Source organism: Schistocerca serialis, chromosome 4, assembly GCF_023864345.2.
Source record: "Schistocerca serialis cubense isolate TAMUIC-IGC-003099 chromosome 4, iqSchSeri2.2, whole genome shotgun sequence".
In the NCBI taxonomy this organism is placed as follows: Eukaryota; Metazoa; Arthropoda; class Insecta; order Orthoptera; family Acrididae; genus Schistocerca; species Schistocerca serialis.
Window position 1 is genome coordinate 681,991,693 of NC_064641.1, and position 20,429 is coordinate 682,012,121.

The 20,429-nt window shown below is 38.5% G+C and overlaps 1 protein-coding gene across 1 annotated transcript in view; it reads left to right on the top strand.

The window, feature by feature from the left end:
- The window catches only part of LOC126474690 (26S proteasome non-ATPase regulatory subunit 2-like), a 209,118-nt gene that overhangs the window by 170,542 nt on the left and 18,147 nt on the right, over window positions 1-20,429 (top strand). Inside the window, exons 13-14 of the mRNA XM_050102168.1 lie at window positions 1,307-1,498; window positions 12,662-12,846. Coding sequence (XP_049958125.1) covers window positions 1,307-1,498; window positions 12,662-12,846 — 377 coding nt within the window. The remainder of the gene's footprint in view (window positions 1-1,306; window positions 1,499-12,661; window positions 12,847-20,429) is intronic.

Genomic DNA, 20,429 nt, shown 5'->3' on the forward strand with positions numbered 1-20,429 from the left:
CAATTCATCAGAATACTTGTACTTACGGATTTAAATTTCTCATAACTCTGATGTTTATGTTAAACACATCTTGAATTTGTCAGTATACAGTTGTGTCTTATGAGAGGTAACACCCCTTTTATTTCATGAATGGTTCAGAATATCACAGTTAGATTTTTGGCAAACTATAGTATGCAAAGGCTCATGCAATTCTGAGCTATGTTTAATCCTTGTAACTCTTGTATCAACTGAGATATTGGAGAAATTATGTTTTTTAGGAACTACATACTTTTTAAGGACTAATGTGGTATAGATCAGATTAGATTAATGCTTGTTCCATAGATCATGTATACAACACTTCATAATGATGTGGAACGTGTCAGATTAATAGAAGGTGTCCATACAAGATACTACATTACACAAAATATTACCTGACACTTAATTTTTTTTTCTTTGTGTGTGTGTGTGTGTGGGGGGGGGGGGGTTGGGGAAATTACCCACTTACTATATCCAAAAATTCATCTAATGAGTAGAAAGAGTTGCCATTAAGAAATTCTTTTAATTTCCTTTTAAATGCTATATGGCTATCTGTCAGACTTTTGATGCTATTAGGTAAGTGGCTAAAGACTTTTGTGGCAGCATAATTTACCCCCTTCTGAGCCAAAGTTAGATTTAACCTTGAGTAGTGAAGATCATCCTTTCTCCTAGTGTTGTAGCCATGTACACTGCTATTACTTTTGAATTCGTTCGGATTGTTAATAACAAATTTCATAAGTGAATACATATATTGTGAGGCTACAGTGAAGATCTCTAGCTCTTAAATAACTGTCTGCAGGATGATCTTGGATGAGCTCCAGAATTATTTTGATCACATGCTTTTGTGCAATGAACACTCTTTTACTCAATGATGAGTTACCCCAGAATATGATGCCATACGAAAACAGAGAAAGAAAGTAGGCATGGTAAGCTAATTTTTTCAGATGTATATCGCCAAAATTTGCAATGACCCTAATAGCATAAGCAGCTGAACTCAAACATTTCAGCAGATCCTTAGTGTGTTTTTTTCCAGTTCAACCCCTCATCAATGCATACACCTAGAAATTTTGAATATTCTACCTTAGTTACCGATTTCTGATCGAAGTCTATATTTATTAATGGTGTCATTCCATTTACTGTGTGGAACTGTACGTACTGTGTTTTGTCAAAGTTTAATGAGAGCCCATTTGCAGAAAACGACTTAACATATGTTAATGTTGGTGTCACCAATAATTGAAAGTAAGTGCAGAGTTCTGGTTACTATCTGTTAACTTAATAACTATGTTTGCAGGAACCGGAAAGTGTGTCCACTGATAAGAAGCAGACTAAAATACACCAGTCAAAAAGTGTGAGGTCAGAACCAGAGGTTCCCTTTAGTGAAGACGTGACCTCTGTCCAGTCAGTAGCAGCACTTGGTGTTGCTGTTATAGCTATAGGAGAAGAAATAGGAAATGAAATGACTATCAGAATGTTTGGTCATTTGGTAACATTATAAATTTCTATAAATTGGTTTTATATTAGTTTTACCCTATTATTAATATCATGAGCATTAATTAAATCGTGTTGCCTGACAAAAAAGGTGAAGCCCCTGGAGGGGAGTAGGAAACAAAATGAATGTTCATGGGTTTAGAGAGTATGTGATGTTATTTCAGAGATTAAAAAGTAAGGTCTCAATTTACAAAGAACTTGGCAGTATGAGCCCACTTATCAATAGCATGTTCCCTCCCTTCGGGCCTCAATGCATGCACTGATTCAGCTGAGAAGAGCATAATACGGCTGTTCTATTCTCTCCTGAGGTAAGCTGGCCCTCAACTGTTGTAAGTGGTCCTTAATATCCTGGATCAGGCTCATCCAAGAATTGCGCCCTGCGGGCGCGCCCGCACCCCGCAGGCGCAAGGCAGTGTAGTTCAGCACTTGATACACAACCGTGTGTCGCTAATGTCAGCGTAGGAGCGAGAGGGATAGCTGTGGAGCGAGTGAGACTGCACAGCACTGCTCTGTGCTGTACTGTCCCGCGGTCAGATCAAACATAAGCAAAATATTCTATTTTAGAAATAATTTTATGTAAGGAGTATAGAGTCTCATTCTTACTGTTAGTAGTTACAAGTAAATATTTTTTGTTATACTTCATGTTACAGCTTTTTGTATCCCTTTTCAGAGTTTAGAAATCGGATCTTTAGTTTGCTGTTTTGTACATAATAATTTTAACTGACCAAGTTAGAAAACTTATTAAAAATAGAATTAAGGTTATAAAGCTCTTTAATTCTTACAGTCAACATTGTTAAACAAGACAATTAACATTTTACACGTTTTTCTTTTTTGAGGAAATGATTTTGTCTAGGTTTGGCACAATATTCCATGAGACTGCTAACCTCAAAGAATTAGTCAAATTTTTATCGCCATGTAATGAATGGTTCTTAGTTTTAGCAAGCTTGAAAAGAGAGTAAAAGCACTCACAAATATACGTGGAATCAAACATTGAGAGAACTTTGTCCGCATGCTTGTGCAAAATAGGATATTTCTCTCATGGAAGACAGCTGTAAAAGTCATTCAAAGTTTTATGTATAAAAAAGTGGTCCTTCAGGCAGATATCACACTGCAGGTCAATCAGCTCTGGTTGGAGCACTTGTGAGATATCCTCTGCCCGAAGGGAAAACGAGTGAACAAATATATCTAAGGCCAGTTGAAGCTCACTTATCTCCAAAAATCTGTTTTCAAACTGTTCTTGTAATTCGCAAATGATTTGAACATATTCTGAAAAATCCACATCTTCTTTAACACTGTCTAGTGCAGGAAAGTGTCCACAATTCTTCTTGTGCAACTGTTTCTCCCACAAAATAATTTTCTTTTGAAATGCTTGAATTGTCTGCACTAAATCAACAACAGAGTGATTTTCGCCTTGGAGTGAAATGTTCAAAGTGTTTAAATGACCAATAAGGTCACACAAAAAAGCCAAATTCGCCACCCACTAAGGTCACAAAGTAATTCTTCTGGTCGTCCTTTCGTTTCCAAAAAGGTATTTATTTCACCCCTCAAGGAGAAAAACCGATGAAGTACCTCTCCTCTGCTCAGCCATCTTACTTCGGTGTGGTAGGGGATGTCCAGGTATTCCGCTTCAATATCAGCCAGAAATTCTTTAAATTGGCGATGTGTGAGTCAATGTGATCAAAGATAATTAACAGTTTGAAGAACTGTGTCTATAAGATTTTTTATGTTGACAATCTTCGCACAAAATGCCTCCTGATGTATCAGACAATGGATTGCCACAAATAAGGAACAGCCGACTTCAGCCACTTTTGACCTGATGTAACCCAGGAATCCAGTGTGTATCCCTCGTAGCGCAGGGGCTCCATCCGTTGTTACACTGGTCAGGCATTCCCATTTTAAACCAATTGACTCTAACACATTTTACATGGCTAGAAAAATATCCAAACCCACAGTTGTGTCTTTTAATGGTATAAGGTTGAGAAATTCTTCTGTGACACGCAGATTGTCATTGACACCTCAAATGAATATGATGAGCTGAGATATGACTGCAATGTCTGCGGACTCGTCAAGAGCAATAGAAAATGAAATTAAGTTTGCCGCTCTCTTCGTTAATTGCTGCTCCATATCTAAGGCCATATCTTTGACTTGGCGAGCAACGGTTTGAAGCAAAAGAGCTATTTTTTTCAAATTTTTCTGTGAGGTCTGCAGGACAAATACAAGCCGCCGAGTCGACCAGGCCATCCTTGATGAGATTCCCAGCCGCATAGGGTTTCCCTGCTTTCGCAATTCTCAGCAAGCATTTGTAATGTGCACGCAAACTCAGCCCACCTGTTTTCTGCTCTTACCATGACAAAAAAAGAACACATTATTAATTTTGTACAATCCTGTTTCTTAAAACACTTTTGTCATTTTAACAATTAATTGTTTCATTCATTGAAATTCAAATAAAATACCAACTAAGAAAGGTTGGTTTTAGGTTTGTTTTCCCCCAGTTCCTCTGAAAAGCGGCCTTAGACGCTAGCAAGGACAGTGAAATGTGGTCGCAAAATAAATTTTTATCTATTGAAATATTTGTGTTTTAATTAATTGAAAACATAGATCAAACTACAACATATGTTTTCCCGCCCAAGAGAGCATTTGTGATGGCGTTTCAGAAAGTGGCAAAAAATGATGCACATGAAACTTTTTCTTATGTCTGTGCAACACGATTTAATGCAGCCCAAATATAAAAATTAACTGTTGCTGACAATCTGATATTCGATAACTGACACATTGCTAAGTGACATATCAGATTATAAAATATAGTTTTATTTATCATCTTTATAAATAATAAAGTCATACGATAGGAAACACTTACTTCGCTGTAATGCTGCTTGAAATTTTCTTTCAGTTCTTCAAGCGTTGTTTGGCGTTCCTCTAGCGACAAATTTTCAAACTGATATTTGTGACAGGTATTAAAATACCATTCAATCGAGTACTTTTTTAAATACATGAGGTTCCGATGACACACTAAACATTTGGCATGATTTTCGACAGCAGTACAAAGGAAATTAATTTCCCACTCGCATTTAAATAGTGTGGACACGCCACTCTTCCTTCTTTTTGTCTGCTGCTGTTGACCATCCATCTCAATCCTCTGTAGCCTTACTTCTGCTGACTAACGGCTTTGCGTCACTTTTGACTGCTGCTGGCATGGCAGTCTGACGTCCTTACGAAGCGCGCGTACAGGGGCATGGCGAGGCGCGGTGGGCGGTTGGGCGTTCCACACAGCCAGCGGAGCGACACGGCTCGGCCACTGTGACAACATACTAATTCACCCAGGGAGCTGGCCATGGGCGATTGCGAGCGCTAGCATCCCAGGGGCACAGATTGGACGAGCCTGTCCTGGATACTGGTACTTGGAGGGAGCTGACATACAAGCTAGCCTCACATGTGGTCTATTTTGGATAGACCTGGCGATGGAAATACCTCAACATCACACAGATAGGTCATAAAGACTGGCTGCGTGTGGATGAACATTCTCATATTGGAAAATGGCACCACCATATTGTCATATGAGAGGTAAGACATGAGGAGGTAGGGTGTTTGTGATGTACCATTGTGCCATCAGAGTTCCCTTAATCTCCAACAGCCGTGGCCTGAAGTCATACCCGACAGCTCCCCAAACTGTGACACTCGGAGTAACATGACTGTGCCTCTCCAAAACACTGGAAGGATGGAACTACTCCTTAGGTCAGTGCCACACTCACCGATAATTCAAAATTTCAAATTTGTCGCTGAACACAATGTGTGATGCTATTCATCAGCAGGCCATGCTTCCAAAACACAGCACCACTCCAAATACAGCCATTTGTGTTGGGATGCTTACAGCAGTCTGTGCATGGAATGGTAGTCTAGCTGCTGCTGGTCTCCACCCTGTGGTGTGAAATGACACAGAATGTTGCAGGGAGTCCATTTCTTGTCTCTGGATGGCAGGTTTAGATGTAAAGGGGTTACAGTGTGTTTGGTGCACCCTACAGCAGTTCTCTGTTATCATGGTCAGACATGGTCAACCAGAATCTTGACGAAGATTATATCTGCCCTCACATTCCCATCCAGTCCAACATCTGGCCATTGTCCCATCTAAATGTGTTTCTCAGATAAGTGTGCAGCATATCTGTGTTCTGCAATGTGGTCACTCAACATCTGATGCTGTTCATGCCCCTTATATGTAGGCCAATTAACAATTCTAAATATGAACAACACTGCTCTGGTAGGTGTTCTGCCTATCACAGAGAATTTCAACTCTGCCAACCATGTCTTCTGGGTGCTTCCCTTTTTTGTCAGGCAGTGTATACACAAGATCATTAAATTGCAAAGTTTAAACAGATGCCCATAGATAAATAAAGAATAAAAGAAGTAGGAGATTGGTGGAGAAGTAATGAAATGAAAATTACATATGCATTATGATTTTTGCAAAATAAAGCGCTTTTGAAAGAAGGACATAAGTTGGGGTCAGATGGATAGTTAATATTCTTGTTTCTGAATTTCAGTACACATATAAATGCATTCAGATATTATTTATGGCCTTAAGAGATTTTCAGCAGCTTGTGACATGTGGAGAAGAATAAGATGAATCAAACAAATGTCTTCTAGTTTTTTGCTGATCTTCCTTGGACCAAAGCCCTGATGGCTTTCCTTCTTATCCCTCAATATTTTCCTAGCTCTTACTAGACGTGAGCACCTCTGCTTCCACAAAACAGTGTTTTTCAACTTATGTTTCTGCTCTGCTCCATACTGTATCTGTAACTGGTGATATTTCATCTCAGTCCTTAGACAGGTTCATAATAGACTGTGAGTGGAGCAAAGGGTACTGAAACTTTTTACCAATTTATACTAGAGAAGTTATTTGCACTTTTCAAACCCTTCAGATAATCATATAGGAATTTTCATCAGCTTTTGGAGAACAAATACAGGGTGGTTATAAATAAACGTTTCCTATTTAACACATTATAACATGGAAACTAATTACCATATGAGTACCAAACTTGGTAGCATTAATGTCCAGAGTATGGGGTGTATGATTTCCATGTGTCACAGCACCACTATACAGTTCCAACTATGGTCAACAGGTGCTGTGATCAGTCATCGTTATTCATAGTCTCACACGCCTGACCAGTCGCAGTGCACTTGTTGACATATCAACATGAACTTGGCCAAAAGGAGTGGGGCATTATTGGTGATGCTCTATTATCAAAACAACAGTAATGCTGCAGCTGCACTTTGAGGATATCATCAGCTGGAAGGATTATGGAAGGGTCCTCTTTCTCCACTGCTGTGTAGAGCATGATGAAGTAGTTCAAACCAACTGGAGAAGTGGGCGTCACTCCAGGAAGAGGCTGATGACCGGTTGCACCACAGTTGGTTGAAGAAATCACTGTTGCTATGGCAGACAACACTGTGTGCAATCCCTGACTGCCAGGCAGCGTGTGTGCTAGGTCACAACAGCTGAACACTGCATGGTCCACTGTACGAAAGGTGCTTCTAATCATTCTCAAATGGTACCCATACAAGATCCATATTGTACTGCAGCTTGCACCACAGGACACACAACAACATATTGACTTCACTCTCCACTCTCTCACAAGGATACAGTTGCCAAGGGCTGGCCCTGGACCATCCTATGAACAGATGAAGCTCATTTTTCTCTGATGGATGAGAGGAACACACAGAATTGCCGAGAGTTGAGATCTTCACCTCCAGTCATGGTGCATGAAGTTCATCTATATGGTAAACATGTCACTGTATGGTGTGGCTTTGTGGCCACATTTATGATTGGCCCATTCTTTTTTGAACAGGTTTGCAGTCAAGTACCAAAGAAGTGCAGTGTCACTGGCCAGCATTACTGTGATATACTTCGCCAGCATGTCATACCTGCCCTACAGACAGACACTCATTGAACTCAACAGTTTTCATGCAAGATGGGGCCCCACTGCACATTGCTCAAGGAGTTCATCTGCTTCTCCGAAACGCATTTGGAAATGATAGAATTATCAGCCAATCATTTCCAAGTGCTTGGGCACCATGACCACGTGATCACACTCCCTGTGATTTCTGGTTGTGGGGCTACCTGAAGGACAGGGTTTACCAGGGGGACATTCACACATGTGCTGATCTGAAGCACAACATATCAAGAGAGGTAGCCAGCATAGTTATGGAAATGCATCGCTCTGCTGTGCTCAATGAAATCCTCTGCTTTCAGACACTTCTGGACACTGTTTTACCCATTATTGAGCCCCTTCTGTAGCATAATGGTACCAGTACGCAGTGGTATGATGTACCGTAGCAGCATATTTAAGTGTTTCAGTTGAATTTATTCTGCGTTATTTCTCTTCCCCGTGTCCTCGACATTAATGCTACCAAGTTTGGTCCTCATACAATAATTAGCTTCTGTGTTATAACTATTAAACAGGGAAGTTTAATTATAACCACACAGTAGATACACAATCTTGTTCAAACTTTCAGATCATGTAACTGTTGCTTGCACAAGTACAACATCAAGGACAAAGACTGACCAAGTAAGTCTTATATGCTACATAATGTATAATCTGCCATTTAGGTGTTATGTTTTTACAGATAAGTTCAAAAATTTAATGTTTCTGAAAATTTATTCCATCATTTTGGTCCTACTTTTTTCCCTAAATCACTTTCATATTGTTCTCTGCATTGTTACTTATAGTTACTATTCATTGTTGGCAACATCACTGCAAATATTTCAATACAAATTACATGAAAGAATGTTGAGAAATGCTTACTAAGTAAGAAATATATGTGTTTTAAATATGATGACACTTTCACTGCCTACATTGTCAGGCACTGTGAATATACAAAAAATACTCTCTCTCCATGTAGCCCTCCTTTACTTGCCCATACCTCCTACCCTTGACTCCCACATACTTCTTCTCACAGCTTTCTCCTTTCCTGTCTTTGCTGCAAATTCTTCCCGAGTAATTCTTCATATCCCTTTCTTCAGTCCCTGAGTCCCATCCTCTTCTAAGCATCATCTGTCCACTCCATCCTCTCTCTGTCCTTCCGACCACATCCTTTCCTCACTTCCCATTTCTCCCTATCCCTAATTTACCTTCCACTCCATTTCTCTCTTTCTTTCTTTTCTTGTGCCACTATCTCTATTTCTCACTCAACTTGTTTGTCTGTGTGAGATCTGTAGAGAATTAAAAATTTCCTCTCTCTTGGTAAGACTGCCCTTGAGCTACTTTGTAATCGTACAATGACTGAAAGACCTAAATCTTCTTTATTGCTTCTCCGTGATAGGAAGAATTGTGCTGCCAGTAGCAGAGAAAATTGGCACAAGTTAAAGAATAATCACTTACTATCAACAATCAGCTAACAAACTAAGTGTTTTTGAAAATATAAGTAACTGGCTAGACTAAAAAAAAATCTAATCTCCCAGTGGCGGCAGGAGAACGCTCATATAAAAAGGCATTACAGTTTACACGCTTTCAGAGCCAGTGGCTATTTCTCCCCAGAAGTGTTGAAGGGGAAGGAAGAGAGATGAAGGCAAAGGACTGGTGAGGTTTAGGAAAAGGGGTAGAGTTCAGAAAATGTGCCCAGAACCACAGGTCAGGGGAGACTTCTCACCCAGACAGGGTGAGAAGGAAAGGCTGATTTTGGGGACTGCACCAGATGAGATTTGAAAACCTGAGTGCTTAAGAATGGAAGATAGAGTAACATTCAACACAGAGATTACTGCTAAAATATCATGAATGAGTTAATAAGAGTGAAAAGCGAAGTGCATTATATGTGATAGAGGTGGCAGGGGGATGGCAAAAAATAGACACGTCAGAAAATGAAAGCTGCAGAAAGCTAAAAGGGAATGAAGAAAGGATTATTTACTGTGAGGAAACGCTGATACCAAATAAATTAACATATATTAAGGCCAGGTAGGTGGTGAGAAGTGATGACGTGTTGTAGCACCAGCTGCCACCTGTAGAGTGCTGAGAAATTGGTGTCTGGGGGAAGAATCCAGCTGACACATATGGTGAAACAAGCACCAGGGTCATGACTGTCATGTTGTGCAGCATGTTCTGCAGCAGAACATTGTGTGTTGCTAGTATACATGCTCTGTCTGTGCCTGTCCTAAGTGACAACTTGGCAGTAGTCATGCTGAAGCAAAAGGCTGAATACTGTTTTCATAACAGCTGGTATGTGAATGTGTCATTTCACAGGTGGCTCTCCCTTTGATAGTATATGTTTTGTCAGTTACACAGCTAGTATAGATGGCAGTAAGAGGGTGCATAAGGAAAGTTTTGCAGCAGAGGTGGTTATATACTGAATGACAAGTGGTGTACTGCTGGGTGTGGTTTTTTTTTTTTTTTTTTTTTTTTTTTTTTTTTTTTTTTTTTTTTTTTTTTTTTTTTTTTTTTTTTTTTTTTTGGAGAGATCTCATTACCAGGACTGGATGTGATGGAGAGAGAAATCTGCTCTTGAACTGGACGGGTAATTACAACCAGTGACGCCCAAGATGAGAATGGTGGCATATTGCTGTAAAGAGTCTCCATCTGAACAAATACATTTGCCTCGAATGCCAAGACTGTATGGGAGGGAACTTTTTACATGGAATGGATGAAAACTGTCAAAATGTAAGTAATGTTGTTTGTTACTAGTTGACTATGAACATGCGTGTATAGCTGACCTTCAGAGACAATGACATTACCGAGCGAGGTGGCGCAATGGTTAGACACTGGACTCGCATTCGGGAGGACGACGGTTCAATCCCGCGTCCGGCCATCCTGATTTAGGTTTTCCGTGATTTCCCTAAATCACTCCAGGCGAATGCCGGGGTGGTTCCTCTGAAAGGGCATGGCCGACTTCCTTCCCCATCCTTCCCTAATCCGATGAGGCCGATGACCACGGTGTCTGGTCTCCTTCCCCAAAACAACCAACCAACAATGAGATTGACAGCAACAGAAGTGGTATGGGTTTCAGAATAGGATCATATGATATTTAACTGGAAGAATGTATTTAAAGACTCCAGGTCACCATAAGTCCATGTGACAAAGATGTCATCAATGTATCTAGACCAAACCAGGCGCCGAAGGCTTATGGATCTGAGGAAAGCCCCCTCCAAGCAGTGCATGAATAGATTGGTATAGGAAGGAGCCATCATGATTCTTATGGCCATACCCTTTAGCTGTATAAAATTGCTTAAGATGAGCAGGAAGGATGTCATAGATATGGAAACACACTGTTTTGATAGAACTGTAGTATTCATCACTAGTTTACTTTACTGTGTCATGTTTATGTGTTTTCCTGTTTCGTCAGTATCTTGTTACACTGTAAAATGAGTGAGGGGCCTTGTCTTGCTCATTAAGGGGATCATTTAATTCACTATCAATACAACATGAAAAAGGAGGTTCATAATTCATGGCTCTGAGTGGAAAATGATGAAAACATATTAAACTGCAGTGACAAAGATAACCATCTGTCGTGCAGTCTAAAATGAGAGCTGCTACATACACAGGCAAAAGCAAATCCAGGTTAACAAGGGTAAGCAGGTTTTCCCAATCTCCCTATTGCATCCTGATTGTTTTAAAATGTGTATTCTGTTATTCTTGAAAAACTTTGTATACCTCTTTCTGAAATGAGTACTAAGATTCATCTGTAAAATGCAGATAAAGAAGTTCCAGTCACAGATACTTGAACCTTTCCAGAATTTTCAGCAAATCTTGAGAAAGTGCCTGCACAATGGTAATCAACTTTTCTGACCATAGTGTTTATTAAGTACCTCACAGTGTTTGAGGTGATATTCTTTTATTGTGATCCAGAAGGCTATATCACTTATGCTGTACACAGTGCAAACAACCAGTTGGGTGGAGAATTATCTGAGTAAATGTCTCAATATTCATTTGGCTCCAAGACATCAACTGCTTCATATTGCACATTAATTCATCCACCATGAAACACTTCCCTCTTATGCATGTGTAATAGTTCAGGAAGTGGAAAGGATACTAGCACAGCCAGGTACTTTCTTGCATAATTGTGTTGATGGTATCAAACAACAGAAAATGCAGGATGGAATAATGGCAGTGTTACAGAAAGGATAGATAGCTACTCACCATATAGAGGAGACGTTGAGTCACAGGCATGCACAACAAAAAGATTGTCAGACAATTAAGCTTTTGGCCAAAAAGGCCTTCTTCTGAGTAAGAGAACACACACAGCTGTAAGACCAGTTGAATGAAATGGACAGTGTCTTGAAAGGAGGATATAAGATGAACATCAACAAAAGCAAAATTAGGATAATGGAATGTAGTTGAATTAAATCAGGTCAGGCTGAGGGAATTAGGTTAGGAAATGAGACACGTTAAATAGTAGATGAGTTTTGCTATTTGGGGAGCAAAATAATTGATGATGGTCAAAGTAGAGATGATGTAAAATGTAGACTGGCAATGGCAAGGAAAGCGAGTATAGATTTAAGTGTCAGGAAGTCGTTTCTGAAAGTATTTGTATGGAGTGTAGCCATGTATGGAAGTGAAACATGGCTGATAAATAGTTAAGACAAGAAGAGAATAGAAGCTTTCGAAATGTGTGCTACAGAAGAATGCTGAAGATTAGATGGGTAGATCACGTAACTAATGAGGAGGTACTGAATAGAATTGGGGAGAAGAGGAATTTGTGGCACAACTTGACTAGAAGAAGGGATCACTTGGTGGGACATGTTCTGAGGCATCAAGGGATCACCAATTTAGTATTGGAGGGCAGTTTGGAGGGTAAAAATTATAGAGAGAGACCAAGAGATGAATATATTAAGCAGATTCAGAAGGACGTAGGTTGCAGAAGGTACGTGGAGATGAAGAAGTTTTCACAGGATAAAGTAGCATGGAGAGCCGCATCAAACCAGTCTCTGGACTGTAGAGCACAACAACAACACACACACACACATTCATTCAAATGCAGCCAAAGACAGTGGTCATATGTGTGGAAGAAGGTCTTTTAATCTACATTATCTGTTGATCGTATATCACATCTCAGTTACTAGACATATGTGTACACCTCTAGTGTAATAATGAAACATTTTTATTCTAGAATTTCAGGAGTTGTTTCAATCTCAGCTAGTAACAAAGTGAACAGATCTGTAATACTTTTGCATTTTTTGCAGAGTCGCTATGGTGAGCTTGCTGTACGAAGAGCAGTCCCTTTAGCTATAGCACTTAGTTCCATTTCAAATCCTCAGCTGGCTCTGATTGAAATGCTGAATAAGTTCTCCCATGATTCTGATCCCGAAGTGGCGCAGAATGCCATTTTCTCAATGGGACTGGTTGGAGCCGGCTCTAATAATGCAAGGTCAGACACAACACAGGGGAATTCCTTCTATGTAATAACAACTAACTACAATCAAGAATAATTAACAGAACCCATTTACAAGTAAGAAGAGTGGAGTTTTATGCAATTTGCTTTTGTAGTTCAGGCAATGCACTTCTCTTATAACTATCTGCATGGGCTCTCTCTTAGATTAGAAGATAGCAAGTTTGGTTTAATGTTCTCCATATCATACCCATGATAAACATTCCACTGTAGAAGAAAAGTTGCATATATATATGATGTGACTTACCAAATGAAAGCGCTGGCACGTCGATAGACACACAAGCAAACACAAGATAGATATGGAATGTTTCCCTCTGTTTTATATATATATATATATATGGTTATAATAAAGGGAAACATTCCATGTAGGAAAAATATATCTTAAAACAAAGATGATGTGACTTACCAAATGAAAGTGCTGGCAGGTCGACAGACACACAAACAAACACAAACATACACACAAAATTCAAGCTTTCGCAACAAACTGTTGCCTCATCAGGAAAGAGGGAAAGACGAAAGGATGTGGGTTTTAAGGGAGAGGGTAAGGAGTCATTCCAATCCCGGGAGCGGAAAGACTTACCTTAGGGGGAAAAAGGAAAAAAGGACGGGTATACACTTGCACACACACACATATCCATCTACACATATACAGACACAAGCAGACGTCTGCTTGTGTCTGTATATGTGTGGATGGATATGTGTGAGTGTGCGAGTTTATACCCGTCCTTTTTTCCCCCCTAAGGTAAGTCTTTCCGCTCCCGGGATTGGAATGACTCCTTACCCTCTCCCTTAAAACCCCCATCCTTTCGTCTTTCCCTCTCCTTCCCTCTTTCCTGATGAGGCAACAGTTTGTTGCGAAAGCTTGAATTTTGTGTGTATGTTTGTGTTTGTGTGTCTATCGACGTGCCAGCGCTTTCATTTGGTAAGTCACATCATCTTTGTTTTTAGGTATATTTTTCCCAAATAGGCAATAAAATTTTTCATTGTTAAAAATGTAATTAAAGAACATTAGGTAGTAGTAACTAAGTGGCCAAATCACAAGGTGGTGAAACTTAACAATATGAAATGCTCCATCATTTGTTTACTCCCATGTAATAACAACCAGAATGGATAAATGTTATCATTTAAACAATTTGTTGTAGCTGTGGGCCTAGTTGTAACAGAAATCAACACAACCAATGTATTTGTTACAAGAAAACAACAACTGTATTGATATTTAAAACATTTTTATTGTATTATTTATTGTTCTGTCCAAATTGTACAGTTTGTTTATACAGTGTGACATTTCGATCTCCCTGATTCATCTTCAGACCTGAATAGTTGCATCAGCAACTCATGATATCTGTATCAGAATCACACATCAGAATACTATCAGTATTCTGTAGTGTGTCTATATGGCTACATGTTGGCTTTATGTTGGCCATTTGGATACAAGAAATACTCTATGGCATAGAAGGAGATGTTAAGGAGAAACAACTTTGACCTATATTTGAGTTGATTTATTGGTCCTCTTCATATTTCTATGGATGGGTACAATGAGATATAGCACAAGGTAATTTATGATGAGAATATATTCAAATCATATTGTAGACATATGCGAGGAAGACTTAAAAGACCTGTTGAAAAGAATAGACAGCACACTTACACAGAATTTGGCTTAACAACAAACGAAGCAAAGAAACAGGTGATGAAGTGTGCTAAATGACGAATAGTGAGTTACTTATCATCAAAACTGGCTCTGACACAGTAGTGAAAGAAATGAGAGAATTACATGTATAAAGGAAGATTACACAAGATAGTCAAAACAAGGAAGGTGCTAGAAGTAGGCTGGTGTAGGTGAAGAAGACTTTCTTTAATGAGATATTTACACAGAAATCATCAACGTTTGTGTCTGGAGCAGAGAATTATATGGAAGTAAATTGTGGGCCATAGGAAATATGGAGAAGTAGTAAATGGAACCAATATGGTACTATTGAAGAATATTAAAATTAAGTGGGCAGATGAAGTACAAAACGAGAAAGTACTGATAAGAAAAGACAAGGAAAGAAATCTATGGAACACCCTTACCAGAAGATAAGTGTCCATCTAGTTGTTTTCAGTTGACCTAAGTATACAAATTCATCAACTGTTTCTATAATTTATTCATCTGTCTTTACTATTTGCCTTTTGGCATACTGGTTTTTGCATTATTTTAGTCAGTTATTATTCTGGCCTGCTGTCATAACTCCTCTGTTCATTTCCTCCATCCTATGCTTCGTATCTAGTGGCTCTAAGAAAATAAAATGTCATCTACAAATTGAAGGGGGTTCATCAGGTTAGATCCTTTTATGTGTATTCTTTCTTCACCCAGTTTAATGATCTGAAGACTAACTATGGAAAATAGTTTTAGTGAAACTAGGTCAACTTTTCATAATTCTTTTCTCAAGTGTTTACATGTCATTCTCTTAATGCCATCAAACAGAAGCCACAGACCTGTTGTATATGTTCTTCAACAAACTAATGTCAGTTGTTTCTCTTCTTGGTTCTCAAGTTCTGGCTACACAGATTTTATTGTGACAAATGATTTATAATAGTCTAAACCCCATACAGATTGGCAACTGCTATTCACTGCTTCTTTCTGTAACTTCAATGAAAACATCTTACTAATCCATTGGTTTATACCCATTTCTAAGACCAGCTCATTCTTTCCATTTGGTCCTTTTTACAGCCATTTCCTGGCTGACTATTTCTGGAAATATGTACAGCTAGTTATTCTCAGTGCATTGCACTATCATGACTACTCTGTCTTATGCTGAATCCAAGATCCTGCCTGATGAGTCACTTTTTGACTTTCTCCCTGCAGTTGAATTAAAGTTGCTCATTGCTAGCCTATAGCAAGAGTTTGCCTATTTTTAATTGTTGTTGTAACTCATCAAGATCATCAGCTTCTTCATCATATTGTGAGGAGGTTGTTGGAGCAAAAACTTGTGCTGTTTCCAATGAGCATCTTATATCCATTTTCAATATTATTCTTTTATTTATTTGTTGTTCTTTTACAAAACATGCACAAAACATACATTTAATATAGGACACTTCATAGTAAGTATGACGTTCGCCTGCTTTATTTCTTCATTGATAGTCCTCAGTGTTGACGTACTGCATTGTTATACTGGCTGAAAAAATGGGGGGTGAAAGTTCAACACTGACTACTGTAAATGATGTAGCCAACAGTTCCACAACTGTGTTTCACAGTTCTTTACTTCCCCAATATTACACAATTATATGGCCAGTTCACCATTGGTAAAGGTTGATAAGCCTCATTAACAGGTTGCAGCCAACATCAGCATACTGTTACAATAGTTTGCTGTTGAACATCTATGAGCAGTAAAAACCTAACCACACAATTCACAGTTCTTGCAGAATAATATGATATGTGTGACACTATTTTTCAAATAAATCAAACAGATGTTGTCATTAATTGTTCTAATAAATGGCCTATCTGTGTTACACTTATTCCACTGTTAAGTTGGTGCATTGTTGTTAACCTAACCAATACACATTTCACGTCTGAAAATCAGCTGTGGACTGACTGTCTCGGGACCAAAATGGTTCCTTTATATATCCTCACAATAATAGGAACTGAAACTATAGATTGTTTGATGTTTAAGTCACAGAAATTACAATTAAAACATAACTCATTTAGTTAACTGAAAACATCAAAAAATTCCTTCTTTTTAACAGTTCCTTCTACCGCAAAGATTAGACTGAATTATTTGTTTAAGTAATGAAATTAACATATATAGTTATACAAAAAATGGTTTCAACAAACATGGTCATTATTTTGGAATTAATTAAGGGCTGGCTTTACTAATATGTTTTCAAATAGAGCCAAATAAATACTTCAAGAATCCTAGTAGTTCTTCTTCCAAATGTTTATAATTAGTACAGAATTTATATTTGTTTATAAGTCAGCAATAGAATCTAAGTCATGAAACAATTCCTGATTTCACCCTATAATGATCTGTAGCAAGTGATATTAACTATAAATGGTGAAAATAAATTAGGAAATTAATTACATACACAAACTAAGCACAAAAGTAGATCTGGTTCTATATTCGTTAAGACTGAGGGCCAGCCTTTCCCTTGTATGGAAATGAAGATTATACTCTGCATGTTAATGGTAATTAGGCAAAAATTAAAATAAAATGAATTTAAGGAAGCAGATGGCAAAACAAGAGAGGAAGTAAAGAAATCCCAGCTTGCTTCGTCACATAAGGTGTGATGATTTGATGATGTGAAGTGATGCAATGAGAATTTACAAAACATGATTCTACATAATTATTATTTCTTACAGTTTTATTTTAGTTTCATGTCACTCTCACACATATGCAAAACAAGGACCTGGTTGGTACAGTTATGGATTAAAACTCATTACAAAAATATTACAGTTTCACATTTACGTCCCTCCCCTCCCACCCCCTCCTCCTTCTCCTCCTCCTCCTATTCTCTCATCCCCCCTCCCACCCCACCCCCCTCCCTTGCTCCTTCCTCTTCTCTTCTGCAGAAACACATTGTCATGAGGAACCCCAGTGTTTATTTGTTCTGGATCTGTGAAACATACTTCTCAGTACATCTGGATGCATTTCATATCTGAGATATCCACCTGTTGAAGTCTGTGTTTCCTAAGTAGGACTGCAATCATTTGTTGACTATCCAGAAATCTCTTTATTTGTAGTTTGTTGTTGATGCTGTTGTCACTGACATTGTTATTGTTGTTGTTGTCATCAATCTGAAGACAGATTACATGCAGCTTCTCATGCTGCTCTATCCTTTGCAAGAGTCTTCATCTCTGAATACTTACTGCAACCTATATCCACTTGAACCTGTTGCTGTATTCATGCCTATAGTGAAGATGACATAAGAAGGTCTATGACAATTAGCAGTGCATTTACCAGCTTTCACCTGTGAATCCCATACAGCTGCAGGCGAGAGAATAGCTTTTTTTTAGAGCTACGACAACACTGAGGCATTGGCATAGAGGCATTTAAAGAACCACATTACATGAGTGGTTGAGGGAGGTGCACAAACCTGCCATGCCAAGCCGACTGCTCCAGCCTTGGCCATAGGTCTCCCTATGCTTTTTAGCCCCCTACCTCACACTTTCTGGAATGAAAACTGGCCAGTAAACTCAGTAAAAGTCAGTATTTTTCTGATTGATCAGTTGTAGTCTATATTTTTCTGTTTTGGTTTGTTAATTGTACACCATAGCTCTCTTAGAAAAAGATTTATGTTTCAGAAGAAAATTTTGTTACCAGTAAAGTTATGTTTGGTGTGGCAAATGGATTGAAAAATTAGAAAATACTATTGAGAAGGCTCTGAGTTATAGCTTCATTAATATCCTTCTGCAGCAGAGGTTGATTCTTGATCTCTGTATTGGGAATGTTATCCAGCTGATGTAATGTCACTGAAAACATCAAGACATTTGACAGGTCTCAAGATAAGTTACAAAATTCACACAATAAAAATGATACAATTAGATATGAAGCTGTTGGGTCCTAAATTTATGAAACTTGTTTCCTCTAGATGGAGAGAGACTTCTAGAACAATGGTCAGCTGTAAAAAAGTACTTTCTTCAGATCATATCCCAGAGAGAGAGACATTTAGAACAATAGTCAGCTGTTAAACTTCTAAAAGACAACACTACCAAAGCAGTAACTATGCCTGCTTGTGCAAGTGCTCACCCATCTTCAAGATTCACTGGTTTCTTCAGAAGAGACAGGCTTTAATGCATCTAATCTCTAATGGAGTCACAAACTTCGTCAAACGTTCACGAATTGATTTGGTGTTAGTGCTGCCACATTGAGTCTGGAAGTGTATTGCGACAAGTATTACTTTCCATTGAAAAACTTAGTTAAATGATAAATAGAATGACATCCACTTAATTGTAATAGTGATTTATTCAATCCACGACCAATTTTGTGACCTTAAAATCTCATCTCAGGTGTTTAACAAATTTTTTAAAGTAAACTTTCATTTGTTTGAAATGATCTGGATGGCAGGTGGTTTGGATAACAAAAATTTTGCATAAATGGAAGTCCCCCCCTGTTTTCACCTGTGAAACCACCCGAATTGCATCAGCACCACAATATGTGATCATAAAATGTGTGTAGGGTATGTAAAATGTTATTGATATGGTTGTGAATAGGCCTGCATGCTTTTGACTAAAAAAATTGTGTTGACGTGTTAAAAAGGTGCCAAAGTATGATTGAAAACTCAAAGTTTTTAAATGCTGAATAACAAAGCTCATTTATTTTGCATTCTTACAGAAAAAATCCGCCTTATTTTGCAGCAGGAAAAAATAGGATTTTTAATTTTATTACCTACTCTTTTGAATAAAAAATAAACTACTCTACAAAATTATGAAACAAATCTAGAGATTACTCAAAGGAATGAAAAGTTTGTCAAGAGGAACTTTAAAGTAAAAAAAACAAAAAAATTTTAACTTATGAATGTAGAAGTTCTGGGACACTTCATTAGAATTTATTTTTTGGTAAAAAAGGCTGTAATGGTTTTTTGTTTTTGGCTTGAGAAACTTTTGTTGCGGCAATATATCTCCAATGTTGGCAACAAACTATTTCAGGATAAATCTTCTCCTCCTGTTCGCTGATGTACCCGGGGGGTTTTCATCGCTTCGTAACCGACTGTGTGAGGAATTTTTTTCTCTGATCCGTCATTAGAGACATATACTTCTGATGCTTTCTGATTGGTCAGAATTTGGATGATTTCTTCCTCAGTCAAATCAAAAAAGTTGTTTTCCATCCACTCTTCAACATCTTCGAAGTTCGCGTCTTCACAACCCAGTAGTTTCTCCAGTAAATTTACCAAAATTAAGTCATTTTCATCTGTTTCTGGCACACCAGCTTGAGTTTCAGTGTTGCCTCCTCCTTCCCACCATTGATAAGTTGCCTTATGATCTAAGAGTTGTTCCTAAGACCTAACGAGAGAAATTGGAGGAATGAGATTCCAAGCCTCAGCAATCCAATGAATGACACTTAAAACATCGATTTTTTTAAGAGCTTGCACAAGGGCTTCTTCAGCATCAACTGCACCAATTAGTATTCCACCAGCTTGTGCCTGGGTTTTTCCATCGGTTGACATAGAGATGTGACATTTGGTGGGAAAACACAACTTTAATATCCCCATCTTGTAGATCATCTGTGTGAGAAGGAGCATTGTCCACTAGGAGCAGCACTTTTCCTCTGTGTATTTTTCTACAGCAGGAACAAACTCTGCCTGGAACTACTCTTTGTAGGTGGCATCATTCATCCAGGCCTTAGACTGATCTGTGTACCGAAATGGCAGAGATTTATCAGCTGGTTGCCATCTAAATGCTCTTGGTTCTTTGGGTTTGCCAATTAAAGTAAGGTGCAGTTCATGATTGCCAGTGGCATTACTGTATGCGAGGACAGTAACTCTTTCTTTGCTTCTTTTATATATCCAGATGGCGTATTTTCTTGTTTAGAGGCAAGGGTTTTCGCTGGCAACATTTTGTAATTCAACCCAGTTTCATCACAGCTGTAAAG